Source organism: Hemiscyllium ocellatum, chromosome 25 (genome assembly GCF_020745735.1).
Source record: "Hemiscyllium ocellatum isolate sHemOce1 chromosome 25, sHemOce1.pat.X.cur, whole genome shotgun sequence".
Lineage (NCBI taxonomy): Eukaryota > Metazoa > Chordata > Chondrichthyes > Orectolobiformes > Hemiscylliidae > Hemiscyllium > Hemiscyllium ocellatum.
In genome coordinates, this window is record NC_083425.1 from 55,881,422 (window position 1) to 55,905,528 (window position 24,107).

General features: G+C 46.0%; 1 protein-coding gene across 1 annotated transcript in view; it reads right to left on the reverse strand.

Moving 5' to 3' along the window:
- sap30bp (SAP30 binding protein) overlaps positions 1–24,107 on the reverse strand; it is a 92,210-nt gene that overhangs the window by 50,390 nt on the left and 17,713 nt on the right. Inside the window, exon 4 of the mRNA XM_060844638.1 lies at positions 3,787–3,829. Coding sequence (XP_060700621.1) covers positions 3,787–3,829 — 43 coding nt within the window. The remainder of the gene's footprint in view (positions 1–3,786; positions 3,830–24,107) is intronic.

Here is a 24,107-nt window from a genome sequence, read left to right on the forward strand (position 1 = left end):
CGCCGGACCCTGCACTGCCCCCGAAACTTGCGCTGGACCCTGCACTGCCCCCGACACAGGCGCTGGACCCTGCACGGCCCCCGACACAGGCGCTGGACCCTGCATTGTCCCCAACACAGGCGCCAGACCCGGCACCGCCTCGCCACTGGCGCCGCACCCTGCAATACCCCGACTCATGCGCGGAACCCTGCACCGCCCGACCCGGCCCCGGACCCATGCACCGCCACGACACAGGCGCTGAACCCTGCACCGCCCCAACACAGGTACCGGACCCTGCACTGCCCCGACACAGGCACGGAACACTGCACCGCCCAGACACATGCGCTGAATCCTGCACCGCCCAGACACAGGTGCCGGACCCACCACCGTTCTGACACAGGCGCAGGACCCTGCACCGCCCCGTCACAGACGCTGAACCCTGCACCGCCCTGTCACAGGTGCCGGACCCACCACCGCTCTGACACAGGCGCAGGACCCTGCACCGCCCCGACCCGGCACCGGACCCAGCACTGCCCCGACACAGACGCCGAGCCCCGCTCCGCCCTGGACAGAGGCGCCGGACCCTGCGCCGCCCCCAACAGGCGCCAGACCCTGCACCGCTGCCGACACAGGCGCAGAACACTGTACCGCCCAGACACAGGCGCCGGATCGTGCACCGCCCAGACACAGGCGTGGAAGCCTGCACCGCCCAGACACAGGCGCGGACCCTGCACCGCCCCCGACACAGACGCAGAACCCTGCACCGCCCAGACACAGGCGCGGAAGCCTGCACCGCTACGAGACAAGTACCCGACCCTCCATCGCCCGACACAGGCGGCAAACCCTCCACCGGCCCGACACGAGAGCCGGACCCTGTACCACCCCCGACACAGGCGCGGAACCCTGCACCGCCCAGACACAGGTATTGAACTCTGCACCGCTCAGACACAGGCGCCGAATTCTGCACCGCCCCGACACAGGCGCAGAACCCTGCACCGCCCCCGACACAGGCGCCCGACCCTCCAACGTCCCGACACAGGTGTTGAACCCTGCACCGCCCTGACACAGGTGCCGGACCCTGCACCGCCCCGACACAGGTGCCGGACCCTGCAACGCCCCGACACAGGCGCCGGACCCTGCAACGCCCCGACACAGGCGCCGAACCCTGCAATGCCCCGACACAGGCGCCGAACCCTGCACCGCCCCGACACAGACGCCGGACCCTGCACCGCTCCGACACAGGCGCCGGACCCTGCACCGCTCCGACACAGGCGCTGGACCCTGCACCACCCCCGACACAGGCACCGGACCCTGCACCGCATCCGACACAGACGCGGAACCCTGCACCACCCCGACACAGGTGCCGAACCCTGCACCACCCCCACACAGGCGTGGAACATTGAGCCGCCATGACACAGGCGCCATTTTGTGCAGCGCTCCAACATAGGCGTTGAACCCTGCACCGCTCTGACACAGGCACCGGGCCCAGCACCACTCCCGAAACAGGCGCCGGACCCTGCACCGTCCCGACACAGGCGCCGGACCCTGCACCTTCCCGACACAGGCGCCGGACCCTGCACCGCCCCGACACAGGCGCCGGACCCTGCACCGTCCCGACACAGGCGCCGGACCCTGCACCGCCCCGACACAGGCGCCGGACCCTGCACCGCCCCGACACAGGCGCCGGACACTGCACCGTCCCGACACAGGCGCCGGACCCTGCACCGCCCCGACACAGGCGCCGGACCCTGCACCGCCCCGACACAGGCGCCGGACCCTGCACCGCCCCGACACAGGCGCCGGACCCTGCACCGCCCCGACACAGGCGCCGGACCCTGCACCGCCCCGACACAGGCGCCGGACCCTGCACCGCCCCGACACAGGCGCCGGACCCTGCACCGCCCCGACACAGGCGCCGGACCCTGCACCGCCCCGACACAGGCGCCGGACCCTGCACCGCCCCGACACAGGCGCCGGACCCTCCACCGCCTCGACACAGGCGCCTGACCCTCCACCGCCCCGACACAGGCGCCGGACCCTGCACCGCCCCGACACAGGCGCCTGACCCTCCACCGCCCCGACACAGGCGCCGGACCTTGCACCGCCCCGACACAGGCGCCGGACACTGCACCGCCCTGACACAGGCGCCGGACCCTGCACCGCCCCGACACAGGCGCCGGACCCTGCACCGCCCCGACACAGGCGCCGGACCCTGCACCGCACCGACACAGGCGCCGGACCCTGCATCGCCCCGACACAGGCGCCGGACCCTGCACCGCCCCGACACAGGCGCCGGACCCTGCACCGCCCCAACACAGGTGCCGGACCCTGCACCACCGTGACACAGGCACCGGACCTTGCTCCCCCCGGACCCTGCACCGTCCCGACACAGGCGCCGGACCCTGCACCACCCCTGCACAGGCACAGAACCGTGCACCATGCCCAACACAGGCGCTGGACCCTGCACCACCCCTAGACAGGCGTTGGACCCTCCACTGCCATGACACAGGCGCCCAACCCTCCATCGCCCCGATACAGGCGCCGAACCCTCCACCGTTGCGACACAGGCGCCCGACCCACCAACGTCCCAACACAGGCGCTGGACCCGGCACTGCCCGACACAGGTGTTGAACCCTGCACCGCCCCGACACAGGCGCGGAACCCTGCACCGCCCCGACGCAGGCGCGGAAACCTGCACCGCCCCGACGCAGGCGCGGAAACCTGCACCGCCCCGACGCAGGCGCGGAAACCTGCACCGCCCCGACGCAGGCGCGGAACCCTGCACCGCCCCGACACAGGCGCCGGACCCTGCACCGCCCCGACACAGGCGCCGGACCCTGCACCGCCCCGACACAGGCGCCGGACCCTGCACCGCCCCGACACAGGCATGGAACCCTGCACCGCCCCGACACAGGCGCCGTGCTGTGCACTGCCCCGACACAGGCGTTGAACGCTGCACCGCCCTGACACAGGTGCCGGACCCTGCACCGCCGTGACACAGGCACCGGACCTTGCTCCCCCCGGCCCCTGAACCGCCCCGACACAGGCGCCGAACCATGCACCACCCCGAGACAGGCATGCAACCCCAATACCTCCCAGACACAGCACAGAACCTCGTACCCCCCAGGCACAGAACTCTGTACCTCTCTGTCACAGCTACCTCACCCTGCACCTCCTGTACAGCTCGACCACCCTGCACCTTTTTGAAAGAATTATATAACCCCCATAGCTTCTCTAACTCTAAACCATCCTTCAGTGACATTATATATATACATATATATATGTACACACACATACATATATAAACTGCCCTTCTTTCATTCAGATAGGCATGAAGAAGGTGATAACCTGTGGTATTTCTGTTGGACTGTTAATTCGGAGACCCAAGTAAAGTTCTGAGCACCTGGTTTTGAATCCCTCTATGGCAGATAGTGGTATTTCAATTCAATAAAAACAAATCTGTAAAAATGATGTTAATGAATCCATTGTCAATTGCTGGTAAACCATCTGGTTCACTAAAGTAACTTCTGTGATGCATTAGTGTCATTGTTGTATTCTCGCCCATTTGAAGTGAAGACCTCTGCAGTCTAATCTTGTAATTCTGTCAAGATTGTGGAGCTCTTTAGTACCTTTTACAATCTTGAATCCTCTAAAACTCAAAACTGCTGTAACCTGTTTATTATTTCCTGACTTAGTCCAGCTGCACTCTTGCTTTTAACCTCGGTGCCCTGTACCAGAAACTATGGGCTTACCCAGAATCTCAATACCAACAGTATCACCCTTCCTTCGCATAACGGTAACACCTACCAACCAGCTCCTGAGGATTCTTCTTCTCTATATCAAGGATGTCCTGAAAAAAAAAGAAATATCTAAATGACTGAACCACCACAGTGAACCTCACAATAATCCCTGCATTTTACTGCTCTTTATAAGGCAGTGAGGGCACCTCGAGCAATGAGTGAACTATAGGAATTAAGAGTGATATACAGGAATCCACTGGCCATAAGTGCTGGATCCAGCACACACCTACATATTTAAATGTCTGTTATGTTGACATTGCACTGGTGAAATCATGCATAAGATTCAGACAGACAGAGAAGGCATGGATGTGAGAATATAAGACCATAAGATATAGGAGTGGAAGTAAGGCCATTCGGCCCATCGAGTCCACTCCGCCATTCAATCATGGCTGATGGGCATTTCGACTCCACTTACCAGCAATATGTGTAAGATAGAGAGGGGAAGAGCAGGGACAGAGGGAGACACTCACACAGACAGACACTGGGGACATAAGGAGTCTGAGAATGTGCAGTGACAGAGGGAAATGGGTGAGAGAAAGAGCGAGGTGACAGACAGGAGGGTGAGAGACAGAGGGAGTGCAGTTAGAAACAGAGAGAGCAGGTATTAGTGAGAGAATGCAGGGTGGCAATGAGAGAGTGCGGGGCGACAGCGAGCAGGCAGGACAGTGGATGGGCAGGACAGAGAGCGGGATATAGAGCGGCATGAGACAGAGAGCGGGGTGAGGGAGAGAGCCTGGGGTGAGAGAGAGGTGGTGGGAACTGAAGGAGAGGGAGGATGAGGTATGACAGAAAGAGCGGCTGGGAGATGGAGCAGGGAGAGAGAGGGTGTGTGGGAGAGATATAGAATGGTGTTGGGTGGCAGAGGAGATGGGACAAGGAAGACAAGGCATGAACACAAGGAGAGACAGCAGGGCTGGGCAGGGAGGCCGGAACAACATTTGTAGAGACAGAAAGACAGGGAACACCAGGAGAAGTGAAACAATAGGAAAAGAGATAGAATATGGGAGAAACAGAGAGGCAGAGATGGTGGGGTCAGAGAAAGAATTTGGTTAAAGACCTTGGAGGAGAGATGTTTGTACACCGCATGTTCTCAAATTGTGCGTTCTAAGCCCTAGTGCGGTTGTAGAGGGTTCATGAGCACCTGCCTTCTGAGAAGCATTGGACATACCAAAACAGAAATGTGCTACAGCGGGTGGAGTCAGTTGGTGAATGGTTTAAAGGGGGATACGATACATAATGGAGGCACAATAGGTGATGATGCACAGACAAGTACAGAAGAAAACTAAGTCACTCAAGAAAGCAGTGTGAATTTTATCAAATTAAGCAGAAGGGTGCATGGCATGGATTTTAATACCAAGAGTCTTGTATAAGGCAGATGAGTTAAGGGCGTGGATTAGTGCATGGGGATATTGTATTATTGCTGTTAGACACACATTGAGAGAGGAACAAATCTGGCAGCTCAATATTCTGGGGCTTAGAATTTTTAGGAAGGGAAGGGAAGGGTGTAAAAGAGGTGGTGATGGTGCAGTACTGATCAAGGAGTCAATCTTTGTAGTAAGGAGCAATCATATCTTTTAAAAATTTCCTCAAATGAGGAAATGGGGAGAAGTGAAAAAAAAGGGGGGAAATTACTTTGCTGTGGGATATCAGAGACCCCCAAACAGTCAGGGAGAGTTAGAAAAACAGATATAACAGCAATCTCAGAGAATTGCAAAAACAATAGGGTAACAACAATAGGGGATTTCAACTTCTCCAATATTAACTTGGATAGGTGATGTGCGAAAGGCTTAGAAAGGGCAGATTCTTAAAACTGTCCAGGAGAGCTTCTCAAGCTGGTACATAGAAAGTCCTACAAGAGAGGACACGGTGCCAAATCTAATTTTAGGCAACAAAGCTGGGCTAGTGGTAAATGTGGAAATGGGGAAGCATTTCAGTGACAGCAACCACAAATTCAGTAAAATTTAAGAGAATTATGGATAAGGACAAAGATGGAACAGAATAAGTGTTCTGAATTGGGGGAGGATGAATTTTAACACGTGAAGACAGGATCTGGCCAAAGTTGGATTGGGAGCAGCTATTGCTGGAAAATCCAGATCAGGTCAGTAGGAGATATTCAAAAGGGTAATAGTGAAAATGCAAGGACAACATGTTTCTGTAAAGGTGAAGGGTGGGATCAATAAGACCAGACCACCAAAACGTCAAAGGATGCAAAAGGATTGGACAAGGAGATTTAAAAACAAAAGCTTATGGTAGATACCAAAGGTTCACAGAGGTGAATGCCATTAAGGAGTATAGAAAGGCCAGAGAATTGCTTTAAAAAGAAATAAGAAGAACAAAGAGAGGACATGAAAACATGAGTGGGTAAAGTTAAGGAAAACCCAACAGCATTTTATAAATGTATTAGGCAGGGAAAAAGTAAGGTCCATTAAGGACCAAAATAGTAGCGTGTGTATGGATCTGAAAGACATACTTGCAGTTTGAAATGAGGATTTTGCATTTGTATTCATTGTAGAGAATGATGATGTTATATAGAAATTCAGGAGGTGGACTGTACTATACTTGAATTAATTAGCATTGAAAGGAGGTATTAGTGGCTTTAGCAGGACAAATACTCAAGCATAATTGCATTGTACCTTAGGCACTATGGGAGACAAGGGAGGAGATTACATTAATTTTCAAATCCTCAGTGGCTGTAGGAGGGCCGTCAGAGGACTGGAGCATGATTAATGAGGCACCATTATTCAAGAACAAGGAACAAGAGTAGGCCCCTCAGCCTTCTGAACCTCCTCCACCATTCAATAGGATCATGGCTGGTCTGATTTTAACTTACATTGACCTACATTTCTGAATATCTCCAATAATCTCTCCTCATCTATGGTAATCAAGTATCTATCTATCTCTGCCTTTTAAAAAAAATTAACGATTCTGCATCCAGTGCCTTTTGAAGAAGAGAATTCCAAAATCTCTCAACACTCAGAGAAAAAACGTTTCCTCATCTCTGTTATAAATGGGTGCTCCCTTATTCTTTAACTATGATCCATTGTTCTAGATTGGAATTCATTACCACAGAAGGCTGTGGAGGCCAGATCACTGAATGCATTTAATACCGACATAGGTAGTTTCTTGATTGTCATGGGGATCAAGCATTACAGCGTGAATAGGGGTTCAGAAACATATCAGCCATGGCTGATGGTGGAGCAGACTTGATGGGCTGAATGGCCTAACTTCTGCTCCTAAATCTTATGGTGTTATTCTCCCACAACAAGAAACATCGTATCAATATTTACCCGGTCAAGTCCGCTCAGGAACTTATGGATTTTAATTGCATCACCTCTGACTCTTCTAATTAGCCTGCCCAGCCTTTTCTCTTCAGTCAATCTGCTCATTCTAGATATTCACCTAGTAGACTTCTCTGAACTGTTTCCAATGCATTAATATCCTCTAATTATTATGACTACTACTGCCCGTAGCCCAGACGCTGTCTCACCAAAGCCCGTATAACTGAAGCATAACATTACTACACTTGCATTCAATTCTCCTCGCAATAAACCATAACATTTTACTAGCTTTTCTGATTATTTGTATTACCTGCATTCTAATATGCATTCATGTATTAGGGCACCCAGATCTCTCCATATCTCGAGCTCTGCAAACTCCTACCATTTGGATATTCTGCTTCTTTTGTATTCTTTCTGCCAAAATGGACAATTTCATACTTTTCCCCATTCTACTCCATTTGCCAGTTCTTTACTCGGTCACTTAACCTATCTGTAATCCCTTTGTAGGCTTATATCCTCTTCAGAACTTACTTTTTTATCTTTGTGTCACCAGAAACTTTAACTACCACATCTTCAAACCCTTCATTCAAATCATTTCTATAAATTGTAAAGAGTTGACGTCCCAACACCAAGTCCTGTGGCATACCACTCATGACATCCTGCCATCCTAAGAAGACCCATTTATTCATATCCTCTGCTTCTGTTAGCCAGCCAATCTCTATCTATATTTATACGTTATCCCTCTACATCATAAGATTTTACTTTCTCGAATAACCTCTGATGTGGCTCCTTCTCAAATGCCTTCTGGAAATCTAAATAAGTACATCCACTCATTCCTATTTATCTACAGTACAAGTTACTTCTTCAAAGAATGTAGATAAATTACTTCAAGTTAATTTAAATTAGAAGGGTGGGTGGAATTAAAGCAGGAAAATCCAGGCCAAAGAGTGATAGGGAAACTATTGGAAAACATTCTTAGACACAGAATTAATCTCGACTTGGAGAGGCAAGCATCAAGGACAGTCAGTATGGCTTTGAAAGTGGGAAGGGCATGTTGAACACATTTGACTGAAATTTTATAGGAGATTGCTAGTTGTATAGATGAGGATAGTGCTTGTGATAGTCGACATGGACATCAGAAAGTCTTTTTTGACAAGGTGTTGCCTGGTAGGCTCATTACCTCATTGGGATCCAGGTTAATTCAGCAAATAGGAACCACAGCCAGCTTAGTGGCATTCACTAGATGTTGCCATGTTGCCTGGCTGAAGTGAAAGGAGACTACTCAGCCTGGCATTCTTTTCTTTCGAGCAGAGAAGGCTGAAAGAGGATCTGATTGAGGTGTACAAAGTTCTGAGGGGCACTTACAGGTTAGATAGGGAGAAACATTTTCCCTAGTAGAGGGGTCAGTAATCAAATAACAGTTTTAAGACAAGGTGAAGGAAGTTTAAGGGGATTGAGGAAATGCTGATTCACCCACAGGGTTGTAGGTAACTAGACCTCACTACCTGAAAGTGTGATATAGCTGGGAACCCTCGAGACATTTAAGAACTATTCACAGAATATCTGAAACATTACAACATATAAGGCTATGCAGCCAAAAGGAAAATGGTATATGCTTGATGGACACATTGGGACAATGGGCCTCTTCCCATGCTGTAATATATATATCAGAGGTAGAAGCATGACCAAATGTTGAACACAGCCTGTTTATAGACATGCTAGAGCAATAACCCTGCTGTACCAATTGATTAGTCAGAAAGGCAAATTCAAACCATTTGCAGAACATAAGAAGACATGAGTCCGATCACTGCTCCTGTTCTAGTAAGTACCCAGGAGAAATGAGTTGTAAATACTTCATTTAAAAAAAACGCTCCTTAGGTCAATTGGAAATTGGAGAAGTACAGCACTTTTTTCTATAACACCAACAACTGTTGGCTGCCAGACTTTGGCTGCACACTTGATCAGGATTAGTGCTCATCATGCAAGCACAAGCCTGTGTTCCACGTTCACAGTTCAGCAAGAAACTAACTGGCACTGACACTTCTTCCCCACCAGTACTGTACCGCAGTGTGAAATAGTTACAGACTTATCCCCATCAGTACGTGCCCCGGTGTTAAACAGTGACAGACCGACCTCAACCAGGACTGTATTCCAGTGTTATATAGTGACAAGTCAGTACCCACCATCACTGTACTCCTGTGTTATACAGTGACAGACCTGTCCCTACCAGTATTGTCCTCAAGTCTTTACTCAACAGGAGGAGGATGCAAGTATAAGAATTTGAGAAAGTGGACTGTGAAGTTCTTCAGCAGATTGATAAAAGAAATGAGGGGATATTGGAGATTTAAAAGTGACAAATCCACAGGTTCAGAGGAGTTGTATTTCAAGCTGCTGTGGGAGACAAGGGAGGAAATCACAGGGGTCCCAACTCAAGTTTTTAAATCATATTTGGTCACAGGAGGAGATGCCAGAGGACTAAAGGACAGCTAATGAGGGTATGAGTAGTTGGTTTATGGATTTCATCACAGCCTTCAATAAGGTCCCACATGGGAAACTGATAAAGGTGAAAGGTCAGGGATCCAGAGTAACTTGCTATGTTGGATCCGAAATTGCCTTAGTGACAGGCAAGAGAGGGTGTTAGTAGAAGGCTGTTTGTGTGACTGGCGTCGAATGTGCAGTGGTGTACCATAGTGATCAATGCCGAGTGCATTATTGCACGTGATATTCATTAATGATATAAATGAGATTATGGAGGAGTGATAAGTAAGTGTATAGATGATACAAAGATTGCCAGGGGATTGATAGTGAGGAGGATATAAACTCATTGGATGGGCAGATCAGTGACAAATGGAATTTAACCCTGACAAATATGAGGTAGAAGGAAGAAGGAACGTGATAAGGGAGTACTCAATGAATGGCAGGACCCGACAAAGCACAGAGGAACAGAGGGATCTTAGGGTATTTATCCACAGGTGCCTGGAGATGGCAGAACAGGGTAGTTCAGAAGGATGCTGGCACTTATCAGCCATTAAATAGATTATAGGAGCAGGCAGGTTATGTTGGAGCTATACAAAACCTGGGTCAGGCTACAGCTGGAGTAATGTGTGCAGTTCTGGTCATCACACTATAGGAAGGATGTGATTATACAGGATGGGTTGCAAAGGAGATTCAGCAGGATGTTCCCTGGGATGCAGTATTTCAGCTATGAAGAGAGATGATAGATCAGCTCTGGATATTTCCTTTGTAGCAGAGAAAGTTGAAGGAGGGATCTGATAGAGGTGTATAAGATTATGAGGAACATGGACGGATAGTGTCGAAAGCAGCTATTCCCCTTGTTAAAGGGTCAATAACAATGGGACATAATTTTAAAGTGAAACGTAGGAGGTTTAGTGGAGACTTGAGGAAAGATGCTTTCATCCAAAGGCTGGTGAGCATCTGGAATACATTGCCTGGGAAGGTAGTTGAGGTGGGGAATCTTACAACCTTTAGAAAGTACTGGAAGAACACTTAAAATGTCGTAGCATTTAAGGCTATGGACCTAGTGCAGGGAAGAGGGACAATCTAGATAGTATTTTTGTTGGGACTGAGTCGGTGTGTCTCTTCTGTATTGTTTGATTCTATGATCCCAGTGTTAGACATTGACAGATTTGGCAGCCAATAATACTATATCCCAGTACTATGGTGATAGAACATAGAACAATACAGGCCCTTTGGCCCTTGACGTTGTGCCGACCTTTTATCTAACTCTAAGAGCAAACTAACCCACATACCCTACATTTTACTATCATCCACGTGCCTATCTAAGAATCAATTAAATGTCCATAATGTATCTGACTCTACCACTGCCGCTGGCAGTGCATTCCGTGCACCTACCACTCTATAGATTACATAGATTACTTAAAGTGTGGAAACAGGCCCTTCGGCCCAACAAGTCCACACCGACCCACCGAAGAGCAACCCACCCAGATCCATTACCCTACATTTACCCCTTCATTTAACACTACGGGCAATTTTAGCATGGCCAGTTCACCTAACCTGCACATCTTTGGACTGTGGGAGGAAACTGGAGCACCCGGAGGAAACCCACGCAGACACGGGGAGAAGGTGCAAACTCCCCACAGACAGTTGCCTGAGGCGGGAATTGTACCTGGGTCTCTGGCGCTGTGAGGCAGCAGTATGTTAACCACTGTGCCACCGTGTTGCCCATAAAGAGCCTACATCTGACATTTCCCCTAAACCTTCCTCCAATCACCTTAAAATTATGCCCGCTCATGATAGTCATTTCCACCCCGTGAAAAAGTCTCTGAGTATTCACTGTATCGATGCCTCGCATCATCTTGTATACCTCCATGAAGTCGCTTCTCATCCTCTTATCCAATGAGAAAAGCCCTAGCTCCCTCAACCTTTCTTCATAAAACATGCCCTCCAGTCCAGACAGCATCCTGGTAAATCTCCTCTACACCCTCTCTAAAGCTTCCACATCCTGCATATAATGAGGTGACCAGAACTGAACACAATTTTCCATGTGTGGTCTAACCAGGGCTCTATAGAGCTGCAGCATAACCTCACAGCTCTTAAACTCAGTCCCGCTGCTAATGAAAGCCAACACACCATATGCCTTCTTAACAATTCTATCAACTTGGGTGGCAACTTTGAGGGATCTATGGACATGGATTCCAAGATCCTTTTACACTGCCAAGAATCCTGCCTTTACCATGCAATCTGCATTCAAATTCAACCTTCCAAAATGAATCATTTCACACTTTTCCAGGTTGAATTCCAGTTTCCACTAATAAGCCTTGTTTTGCATCCTGTCAATGTCCCGGTGCAACCTGCAACAGCGCTCCACATGATTAGATTAGATTCCTTACAGTGTGGAAACAGGCCCTTCGACCCAACAAGTCCACATCGACTCTGTGAAGAGTAACCCACCAAAACCTATTTCCCTCTGACTAATGCACCTAACACTATGGAAAATTTAGAATGGCCAATTCACCTGACCTGCACATCTTTGGACTGTGGGAGGAAACCAGAGCACCCGGAGGAAACCCATGCAGACACAGGGAGAATGTACAAACTCCACACAGACAGTTGCTCAAGGCTGGAATCGAACCACGATCCACCACTCCACCAACCTTTATGTCATCAGCAATCTTACTAACCCTACCACTTCCTCATCCAAGTCATTTATAAAAATCACAAACAACAAAGGTCCCAGAACTGATCCCTGCGGAACATCACTGGTCACTGGGCTCCAGGCTGAACACTTCCCATATACTACCAACCTCTGTCTTCTGTGGGCCAACCAATTCTGTATCCAGTCACCTTTCCCTGTATCCCATGCCTCCTTACTTTCTGAATGAGCCTACCAAGGGGATCTTTATCAAATGCCTTGCTAAAATCCATGTACACCACATACACTGTTCTACCTTCAACATTTTTTGTCACATCCTGAAAGAATTCAATAAGACTTGTGACCTGTCCCTCACAAAGCCATGTTGACTACCTCTAATCAAACTACGGTTTTCTAAGTAATCATAAATCCTGTCTCCCAGAATCCTGTCCAATAATTTGCCTATGATTGACCGGTCTGTAATTTCCAGGATTATCCCTATTCCCTTTCTTGATAGTTGACTAAATATGGAGCTGGAAAAATACAGTTCAGACAGTATCAGAGGAACAGGAAAGTCGATGTTTCCGGTCAGGACCCTAGATCTGGTGCCAGTTACCTGGTACCACAACATTGGAGTGTGCCAGGCCTGAGTTCACTGAATATACATTTACAAGTCCCCCTGTGCAGATAGAACCCAAGTTTGAAACAATCTAACGTGATTGGATGTTCACAATTGAAAGGTTTATTAACAGTTTACAGCAATCAATTATTTTCACTCCAGTCCAGGCTATTGGATAGATTGAAAATGTAAAAATATGTGCAAAATGAATGGTCATTGCTGCTTGAATGGTAACAGCCAACTAATGCAATCAAATAAATGTTTAATTGAATTATTTAAAAAAAAAAGAACAAATTAAACTCTTATGACTAAGCAATGCCTCAAGAAGTATGCCTTGGGGTCTAGAACCTAAATAAACAATGTTTCATGCTCTTTCCCCTCACCGATCTGCTGTTCAGTTAAGTGATTAATACGAAACAAACAAATGCAACTTACATAAACACTTATAAACTGTATTGTGCAATTTACAAGGATGACTATTTTGTGACAAAGCAGAACTGAAGAAATAACATGTAACTTCTTGCCCTCCAGTTTGATTTGTTAAATACATGAAAAACATATCTTTGCCGATCTGGTGGGATTCAAGCCTGCCCTGAAATCAGAAGAGAAGTGACCTGTCAATAAACTCAGTCACACTGTTTCTGCCTCACTATGTTCACTGCTGCACATTCAGCTGCGCTGCTCTGTACAGGAAGCTTCGTGTGGGCAGACACACCCCTGCTAAACATCTGCAGCATTTGCCAATTCATAGCTCCAGGTTAAAAAAAAATCTGTTGTAACTTGTGTATCTGATGAGCAGGAAAAGATTCCCCGGAAGCAGTGTAATCATCATTCTAAAACACACACCCTGAACACTTAAGTGATCTGTCTTGGTAGGTAGCAGCACTTGCACTCATACAGGATACTAATCACTGGTAGTCATTCTCATTAGTGGATAGTAATAGGCATGTACAGGCACTTTCACATATTACAGGGCCGTACTGGACAGATAAAGTGATTCACTAAATACAGGATGCCATCGGACAGCACTGTGCAGGTGGAAATAGGCAATAATTAACAAATAGGAGAAAGTGAGGACTGCAGATGCTGGAGATCAGAGCTGAAAAATGTGAAAAATAATAACAAATGTTATGGGCTACATCTTACGATGAAATAGAAGTCAAAAAGCAGGTGGACGTGGGCATGTGCACTAATCTGACTTTGAAAGTGTCCGGTCAATATAAGAAAATTTGAGATTAAACAGATTGACTTACACTTGCCACATTCAAATCATATTTTACCCGATTGGTAGACTCTGTAGAAAGTTATACTGGGATGTTCTGCCTTTGCATTTGTTGAAATCAACGAATGGAAATTCATGAGTTCTGCAGAAAGCCCTCAATGGAATAGTTTTACTCAGCTCATCTCCTCAGCAGGTTTAATATTTCCAGCACAGCTAACCTGTTCCAACAGACCATTCATAAATACTATGGATACAGAGGCAGGATCATATCTGTGAAAAGTTAACATAGTTCAATCATAAGGTCACATACTGGGTGTGGCGAGAGATTTTGGTCATTATACCTTCAGAAAGATAGGGATGCAGTGGAGAGGACTCAATGAAGTAGCTCCCATGATGGCCTTGGAGAATTCAGCTATGCAATAAACCTCAGGCAACAACTTACACTGGATACAAAACGGAGAGGAGTCATGATCCAGGTCTTCAAGCAATGGAGGAGGACAAAGTAAATAAACATATAGTTTGATGGAGCACAGAGAAAAATGATGTAGGTATAACATACAGAGCAAGAAGCAGGTTTACCCTTCCTTCTGGAGGTGGGGCTGTGGAAATAAATCAAGAAATGAGTATGATGCAGGGTCAATAGATGCTTGTAAAGGGAGTGGGATCACACAAGAGTAAGAAGGAAACTGAGGATTGCAGATACAATAACAATAATACTCCTTTCTTTGTTAAGGCAAGGAAATTAGCATTCTCTGGAATCCATCTCCAGGGGTTTGTGTGGACGTCCATGGTACATTCATTAGAGAAGATACTCTGCAGATGGGGGCACCAACAGGCTGAATGGTCCATCCTCTTTCTAGACTTGAACCACATCACAGATATTACATTGGATAAACAAGCAGAAAAATAATCAGCTTGATTTATTAAATTTAAGTTTATCCTGCATTTTGCAGAATGAATTTTCAATACTGTTAAACGAGATTTGCAGCACTGCATGCTTGGGTTTCATTGAAACACAACTTGTTAAATAAAATAAAACAAAACTATCATTCCAGATTTCAGTCTATATGTTATGAACATTAGTTGGGATCGTAACAGTCTCAAATTCAAAGGAAAAAAAACCAGACACTGCAGCAAAGATACATTGTCATTTCCGCCACCTCCAAACAGATCCCACCACCAGGGATATATTTCCCTCCCCTCCCCTATCAGCGTTCCGGAGAGACCATTCCCTCTGTGACTCCCTCGTCAGGTCCACACCCCCCACCAACCCAACCTCCACTCCCGGCATCTTCCCCTGCAACCGCAAGAAATGCAAAACTTGCGCCCACACCTCCCCCCTTACTTCCCTCCAAGACCCCAAGGGATCCTTCCATATCCATCGCAAATTCACCTGCACCTCCACAAACATCATTTACTGCATCCGTTGCACCCGACGTGGTCTCCTCTACATTGGGGAGACAGGCCGCCTACTTGTGGAACGTTTTAGGGAACACCACTGGGACACCCGCACCAACCAACCCAACCGCCCGTGGCTGAACACGTTAACTCTCCTGCACACTCTGCCAAGGGTACGCAGGTCCTCGGCCTCCTCCACCGCCAGACCCTGACCACACGACGCCTGGAGGAAGAGCATCTCATCTTCCGTCTAGGAACCCTCCAACCACACGGGATGAATGTAGATTTCTCCAGCCTCCTCATTTCCCCTCTCCCCACCTTATCTCAGTCCCAACACCCGGATTCAGCACCGGCCTCTTGACCTGCAATCTTCTTTCCGACCTCTCCGCCCCCCACCCCCTCTCCGGCCTATCATCTTCACCTCCTTCTACCTATTGTATTAGCAGTGCCCCTCCCCCCATCCTCTATCTCATCCTGCTTGGCACACCAGCCTCATTCTTGAAGAAGGGCTTATGCCCGGAACAGCGATTCTCCTGCTCCTCGGATGCTGCCCGGCCTGCTGTGTTTTTCCAGCACCACATGTTTCAAGCAAAGATTAGTGGAAAGCCTTGGTAAATATTGAGTTTTATAAAAAAAAAGGACTAAGAAAAAGGAAGAGAATTTTATATCCATAATGAACTCTTGTTTTTGTTGTTCTTAGGGGGGACATAGTCAACTTGAGGAGGCTGACTCCAAACAAGTTAGAGGGGGATAGAGGGGGAGAGAGAGAGAGAGAGAGAGAGAGAGAGAGAGAGAGAGAGAGAGATAGAAGGGGAGGCGGGGAGTGGGGGGGGGTGAAGAGAGACAGAGAGAGAGAGAGACACACACACAGAAGTGCGTATAGTTGTTCTTCAGAGTAGAAGCTGCAGTAAAACAAAACTAAGTTTGAACTTGAATAAAACCAGTTAACTTTCCTGCAGTAATTGCCATGAACTGTGACTTTGAATTGATAAATCAGACATTTCCAAGTGAATCAACTGTTCTGTACTTCTTACAAACCAGTTTAAACTTGCTGAGAAAGACAACAGAACACTAAGTTCTCGCTCGCCAAAGAATGATCATCTCAATACCAGAATCAAGAAAAAAAAGTCACTGAAATGACTTTTTTTTCCTTACTCTGCCAATAATCTATTTATTTCATCAATTTTCCTGACTTATTTGTCTGTGTGCGCATGTGTGTAAGAGAGAGCTTATAAGGGGATCAGAGAGTTTAGTAAGTTGAGTTATGTTGTGATGATTGAATTATTGGCACTGTGCATACCTTAAAATAACTTCAACATTTGGCCCAACTCCAACAGTAAAAGGGTTTGGTTGACAGCACACTATCCCAATCAGCTGAAATATTAAGGAAAGTATTGGGGCTAAAAGCTGATAAGTCTCTTGGAGCTGATGGGATGCATTCTGGGATATTAAATGGAGTAGCTACAGAAAAAGTGAAGGTGGTGGTAATAATCTTTGAAGAATCCTCAGATTCTGGAAAAATCCCAGAGAATTGGAAAATTATCAAAAGATGACGCAAAGAGGAATATGGACAGGTTAAGCCAATGGACAATAATGTGGCGATGGACTATAATGTGCAAAAATGTGAGGTTATCCACTTTGGCAGGAAGAATAGTGGAACTGAATATTATTTAAATGTGAAAAAAAACTTGCAGAAAGCTCCAGAGCAGAGGGATTAGGGGGCTCTTGTGTATGTCACAAATTGATGAGGGCAGAGCAGTAGATGTGATCTATGTGGACTTCAGTAAGGCGTTCGACAAGGTTCCCCATGGGAAACTGATTAGCAAGGTTAGATCTCACGGAATACAGGGAGAACTAGCCATTTGGATACAAAAATGGCTCAAAGGTAGAAGGTGGTGGTGGAGGGTTGTTTTTCAGACTGGAGGCCTGTGACCAGTGGAGTGCCACAAGGATCTGTGCTGGGTCCTCTACTTTTTGTCATTTACATATATTATTTGAATGCGAGCATAAGAGGTATAGTTAGTAAGTTTGCTGATGACACCAAAATTGGAGGTGTAGCGGACAGCGAAGATGGTTACCTCAGATTCCAACAGGATCTGGACCAGATGGGCCAATAGGCTGAGAAGTGGCAGATGGAGGTTAATTCAGATAAATGCTGCATTTTGGGAAAGTAAATCTTAGCAGGACTTATATACTTAATGGTAAAGTCGTAGGGAGTGTTGCTGAACAAAGAGACCTTGGAGTGCAGGTTCATAGCTCCTTGAAACTGGAGTCGCAGGTAGATAGGATAGTGAAGGAGGCATTTGGTATGCTTTCCTTTATTGGTCAGAGTATTGAGTACAGGAGTCGGGAGGTCATGTTGCGGCTGTACAGGACATTGGTTAGGCCACTGTTGGAATATTGCATGCAATTCTGGTCTCTTTCCTATCAGAAAGCTGTTGTGAAACTTGAAAGGGTTCAGAAAAGATTTACAAGGATGTTGCCAGGGTTGGAGGATTTGAGCTATAGGGAGAGGCTGAACAGGCTGCGACTGTTTTCCCCGGAGCGTCAGAGGCTGAGGGGTGACCTTATAGAGGTTTACAAAATTATGAGGGGCAAGGATAGGATAAATAGACAAAGTCTTTTCTCTGGGGTGGGGGAGTCCAGAACTAGAGGGCATAGATTTAGGGTGAGAGGGGAAAGATACAAAAGAGGCCTATGGGGCAACTTTTTCACGCGAGGGTGGTATGGGTATGAAATGAGCTGCCAGAGGATGTGGTGGAGGCTGGTAGAATTGCAACATTTAAGAGGCATTTGGTTGGGTATATGAATAGGAAGGGTTTAGAAAGATATGGGTCAGGTGGGACTGGATTGGGTTGGGATATCTGGTCGGCATGGATAGATTGGACCGAAGGGTGTGTTTCCATGTTGTACATCTCTCTGACTCTAAATGTTGGTAGCCAAGTTCAGCGAATCTGTCTTCACAAAACTGCATCCCAGAGTTATGCACTGACAGATATGTCTCCACCACATCTGTATGTTATTTATTGACAGACTAGTCCCCACCACAGTACTATACTTCAGTGTTATGCAGTGACAGGCCTGTCCTATCAGTATTATACTCCAGTGCTATACAATAGCAGACCAGTGCCCTCCAATATTGTTCCCTAGCATTACACAGTGACAGACATGTCCTTATTAGCACCTTACTCCAGTTTCACATAATGATAGACCTAATAACACTAGACCAGTGTTATACAGTGACAGTACTGTTTCTATCAGTACTATACACTACAAAGTTAGGTGGACAGGCAGGTAGTACTGAGGAAGTGGGCAGGCTGCAGAAGGATCTAGACAGTTTGGGAGAATGGTCCAGGAAATGGCTGATGGAATTCAACATGAGCAAATGCGAGGTCTTGCACTTTGGAAAAAAGAATAAAAGCATGGACTACTTTCTAAATGGTGAGAAAATTCGTAAAGCCAAAGTACAAAGGGATCTGGGAATGCTAGTCGAGGATTCTTTAAAGGTAAACATGCAGGTTGAGTCCATGATTAAGAAAGCGAATGCAATGTTGTCACTTATCTCAAGAGGGTTGGAATATAAAAGCACCGTTGTGCTACTGAGACTTTATAAAGCTCTGGTTAGGCCCCATTTGGAGTACTGTGTCCAGTTTTGTCCCCACACCTCAGGAAGGACATACTGGCACTGGAACGTGTCCAGCGGAGATTCACACGGATGATTCCTGGAATGGTTGGTCTAACATACGAGGAACGGCTGAGGATCCTGGGATTGTATTCATTGGAGTTTAGAAGATTAAGGGGAGACTTAATAGAAACTTACAAGATAATACATGGCTTGGAAAGGGTGAACACTAGGAAGATGTTTCCATTAGGCGAGGAGACTAGGACCCGGGGACACAGCCTTAGAATTAGAGGGGGTCAATTCAGAACAGAAATGTGGAGACATTTCTTCAGCCAGAGTGTGGTAGGCCTGAGGAATTCATTGCCTCAGAGTGCAGTGGAGGCCGGGACGCTAAATGTCTTCAAGGCAGAGATTGATAGACTCTTGATGTCACGAGGAATTAAGGGCTAACGGGGGAGAATGCGGGTAAGCGGAGTTGAAATACCCATCAGCCATGATTGACTGGTGGAGTGGACTCGATGGGCCAAATAGCCTTACTTCCTATGTCTTATGGTCTTATTATGCAATTACAGACCTATCTTCACCAGTACTGTACCCCACCTCTGATTATCTTTGTATAAAAGCCCTGATATAAAGTGTACAGTTCACTCTTCATTAAGTTACTATTTTTTTCATTGACTTTCCCACAATCCTGAAAAACTCTGATCCTCATCAACATCCTACACTTTGCTATGTTGAACCATCAACCAGATTGTTCTATATGCTCCACTCCCAGTTCAGTCGGTCCTCACGTTGCCACATCTTCCAATCTCAGCATCTTTACATAGTGAGAGTTTGGGAAGCATTGGAATTCATCTCTGGGGCTAGTTGCTGAAGTAGAAAGTTGGTCAATAATGATAAGTAGACTGGTAAAAGACAACTGGTACACAACAGGTCAATTTAATTCACACTATTTACTCATGCAGGGTGAACATAGAATGATCCTATTGAGTTATACCTTCCTTGCATTTTTATTTCAGACACAAAGCATGAGCTTTTTACAATTATGGAGAAGCTTGGTAAAGGATTGGCCTAGTACACAGATAAAAGTTCTAAGTGTAGACAGGAACGTTCAAAGGTTCATGGGGGATGCTGTTCGCAGGTAAATGGATGTCTGGCAAGTGGGAGGCTGTCAAAAGCAAGGTTACGAGAATTCAAGGCTAGCATGTTTCTGTTAGTGTGAAGAGTAAGGCTGGCAGGAATAGGAAACACTGGATACTAGAGATAATGAGGCTGTGGTTAAGAATAAGGAGGTATCTGTCAGGTATAGACAGCTGGGATCAAATAACTCCCTTAAGGAGTATTGGAGTTGTAAGGGTATAATTAAGATGGACATCAGGAGGACAAAAAGAGAACATGAGGCAGTTTTGACAGATAAGGATATGGAGAATCCAAAGAGATTCCATAAGTATATTAAAGTCAAAAGAGTAACTAGGGGGAGAATAAGCCCCCTTAAAGATCAACAAGGCCATCTATGTGTGGATCCACAGGGTGATGGGTGAAATTCTAAATTAATATCTTGCTTCAGTATTTACAGTGGAGAAAGAAATGGAAGCAAGGGAACTTGGAGAAATAAATAATGATGTCTTGAAAAGAGTCCATATTACAGAAGAGGTGGTGCTGGAGGTCTTAAAACACACAACGGTAGATAAATCCCTGGGACTTGATCAAGGGAATTCCAGGATATTGTCAGAAGCTAGGAAAGAAATCGCGGGGCCCCTAGCAGAGATATTTGCATCATCAACAGCCACAAGTGAAGTGTCAGAAGACTGGAGGGTGGCTAATGTTGTGCCATTATATAAGAAAGGCTGCAAGCAATGGCCAGGAAACTACAGACTGATGAGCCTAACATCAGTGGTGGGTACATTTTGAAAGGGATTCAGGGAGACAGAATCTACATGCATTTGGAAAGGAGAGGATTAATTTGAGATAGTCAGAATGTCTTTGGGAATGGGAAATTGTGGCTCACAAACTTGATGAAGTTTTCTGAAGTAACCAAGAGGTTAGATGAAGCTTGAGCGAGTCATTGTTTACATAGATTTTAGCAAGGCCTTCGACAAGATTCTGCACAGTAGACTGGTTAGTAAAATTCAATCATGTATCAAGGAAAAGCTGGCCAATTGGATACAAAATTGTCTTGACAATAGCAGACACACGGCAGTGGTATAGGGTCATTGTTCAGTGTACTACAAGGATTGGTGTTGGGTACACTGTTGTTTGTCATTTGTACAAATAATTTGGATGAGAATATCGGAAGTACGGTCAGTAAGTTTGTAGATGACTCTAAAATTGGTGGTAAAGTGACAGTGAAGAAGGTTATCTAAGAATACAACAAGATCTTGATCAACAAGGCCAGTAGGCTAAAGAATGGTAGATGGGAGTTTAATTTAGATAAATGTAAGGTATTGTATTTTGTTGAGACAAATCAGGGCAGCACTTACACAATTAGTGGTAGGGCCCTGGAGAGGTACAGGTACATAGTTCCTTGAAAGTTTTGTCATAGTTAGACAGGGTGGTGAAGAAGGCATTCGGCTCACATGTCTTCAGTGGTCAGAGTATTAAGTACAGGAGTTGGGACATCATGTTATAACTTCACAAGACATTGGTAGTACAAGACATTTTTGGAGTAAAGTGTACAATTTTGGTTGCCCTGCTATAAGAAGGATTTTATTAAACTGGAAAGGGTGCAAAAATGATTTTCAAGAATGTTGTTGAGACTGGAGTGAGTTATAAGGGGAGACTGGATAAGGTGGGATCTTTTTCCCTGAAGCATAACAGGCTGAGGGATGATTACAGAGGTTTATAAAATCAAGTGGGGTATGGATAAGATGAATAGCCATGGTCTTTTCCCCAAAGTTAGGGAGTCCAAAACTAGAGGCCATAGGTTTAAAGAAGGCAAAGATTTAAAAGGGACCTGAGGGGCACTTTTTTCACACTGAGGGTAGCATGTATGATGGAACAAGCAGCCAGAGAAAGTGGTAGGAGTGAGTATAATTACAATATTTCACAGATATTTGGACAGTTACATGGATAGGAAAGATACAGAGGGATGTAGGCCAAATGCGGGCAAATAGGACTAGTTCAGTTCAGAAAACCTGGTCAATGTAGATGATTTGGGCCGAAGGATTGGCCTTCCGTGCTATACAAATCTATGATTCATTTGTGATGCCCTAGCTCAACTCATGACAAATGAATAATTAAGTAAAACAAAAACCTGTGGAAATCTGAAACAAAAATAGAAATTGCTGGAGAAACTCAGCAGTACTGATATCATATGTGTTTTGATTGAAATAAACGAAGAAGTTGTACTTATTGGTGATCCTGCTAGTAATACAGGCTGCAAGGTGTACTCTCCAGGGAAAAAAATACTAATTGACCAGTTTTGAATGTTTTTGTGCTATTTTATCGGGGCACATTCCTTAGAGAGATACATGAAGAATAATCAAGGCCATTTTTCTTTTTTCTGGTAACCATCTAATTAGTGTAAACAAATCATTTTAAAAAAACTGCCTGTGCAAATGCGCATCCAGATCAAACTCTATTTTATAAATATTACAATCCCCTAAACAGACTGCTTCTCAATGTGGCCACTAGTCTAGTCAACCCAATTAACCAGAGCCAGGCTACAGTTGGTTGAGAGATGCAGTGAGTTCATCACATTCCTGTAGGTGGCAGAAAAGCTTTAGGGAGGCGAGTTACTCTGCTCAGACTTTCTGCCCTCTGACCTGCCCTTGCATTTGCACAGAGTTTTTAAATGGCTGTTTGCAGCTTGCATGTAACTGTGGAGTGAGCAAAATATTGTTACATTTTCCTGCCCTCAGAAATTTGTGAGGAGTTCAGAGGACTGTCAAACTTCACAGCATTATTGTCTTACAAAATAACTCAATTATTGCCTTAGTATGAGTAAGCATCAATCTTAAAAATCAATTGTCTACCCACTAACTTGAGGCATAGCAAATATCTTCGAGGCCAACAAGACAGCATAGCAAATAAGCACATCAGGGTATAACATCAGAGTTGAAATTTCAAATGGGAGAAAGGAATGAATTCTGGTAATAGTGATATCGTTGCTAACTGTGATCAGAGAACTGTCAAAGAAATCTGGAATGGTCAAATCTGATGGCAGCAACAATTTCAGGAGGATTGCATATGAGCAAAATAGTTTCCATTAACTAACATTCAACAGTGCCATCTTTTGTAATCAACAGGACACTGCATGCTGTAACTTGAAACAAAGTTCAATTGCAGTTATAGCACTCAAGTGGGGCCATTGGAAAGGCTAACAATTTAATATTCCTTGAATTGTTATTACAGCATTTGGGGGGAAAAATTCTAATACAATTTTGCATTTGTGATGGAGATAGTACAAACTCCAATTATTTTTTAAAAACTGCATCAAAACTGCTGACTGACATGGCCACCTTACAACGGCAGGGAGGATGTCAACTCTGGGTCAATACATTCTTGGGGATTTTATCACATGCCTTCTGGATTGAATTATTTCACGTGGTCAAAAGCTCTTTTAAATTCATCAATAATTCTATAACTAACAAATGAAAGCGTTCAGTGAAAATTAGAAAATATTTAGAACAAAATTCATTCAAAGGTACTTCACAGGAGCATTAACAAACAAAATTTGACACTGACTCACGTAACAAGATGTTGGGACACAAAGGGAGGTTTTATGGATTTGCCCAGAGGAAAAGGGGGATTTCTAGATTTGAGCCCAGTCAATATAAGACACACCACAAATGATGGAGCAATGAAAATTGGGAGTTCAAGAGATTGGAGTTAGAGGAACAAAGATACTTCAGAAGAGTATTGCAGGGCTGGAAGAGTTGAGACAGAGAGAAGGGTGAACCGCGGACTTGAAAGCAAGCTTAAGAATTTTAAAGTCAAAGCCTTGTTCAGCTGGGAGCCAGTGCAGGTCAGCAAGCAATTATCTAATGGTAAACAGGATAAGGTGCAAATTAGGACACAGACAATTCATATTCAGAGAACAAATTCAAGAAAAAGTGTAGTTTATGGAGGGTGGAA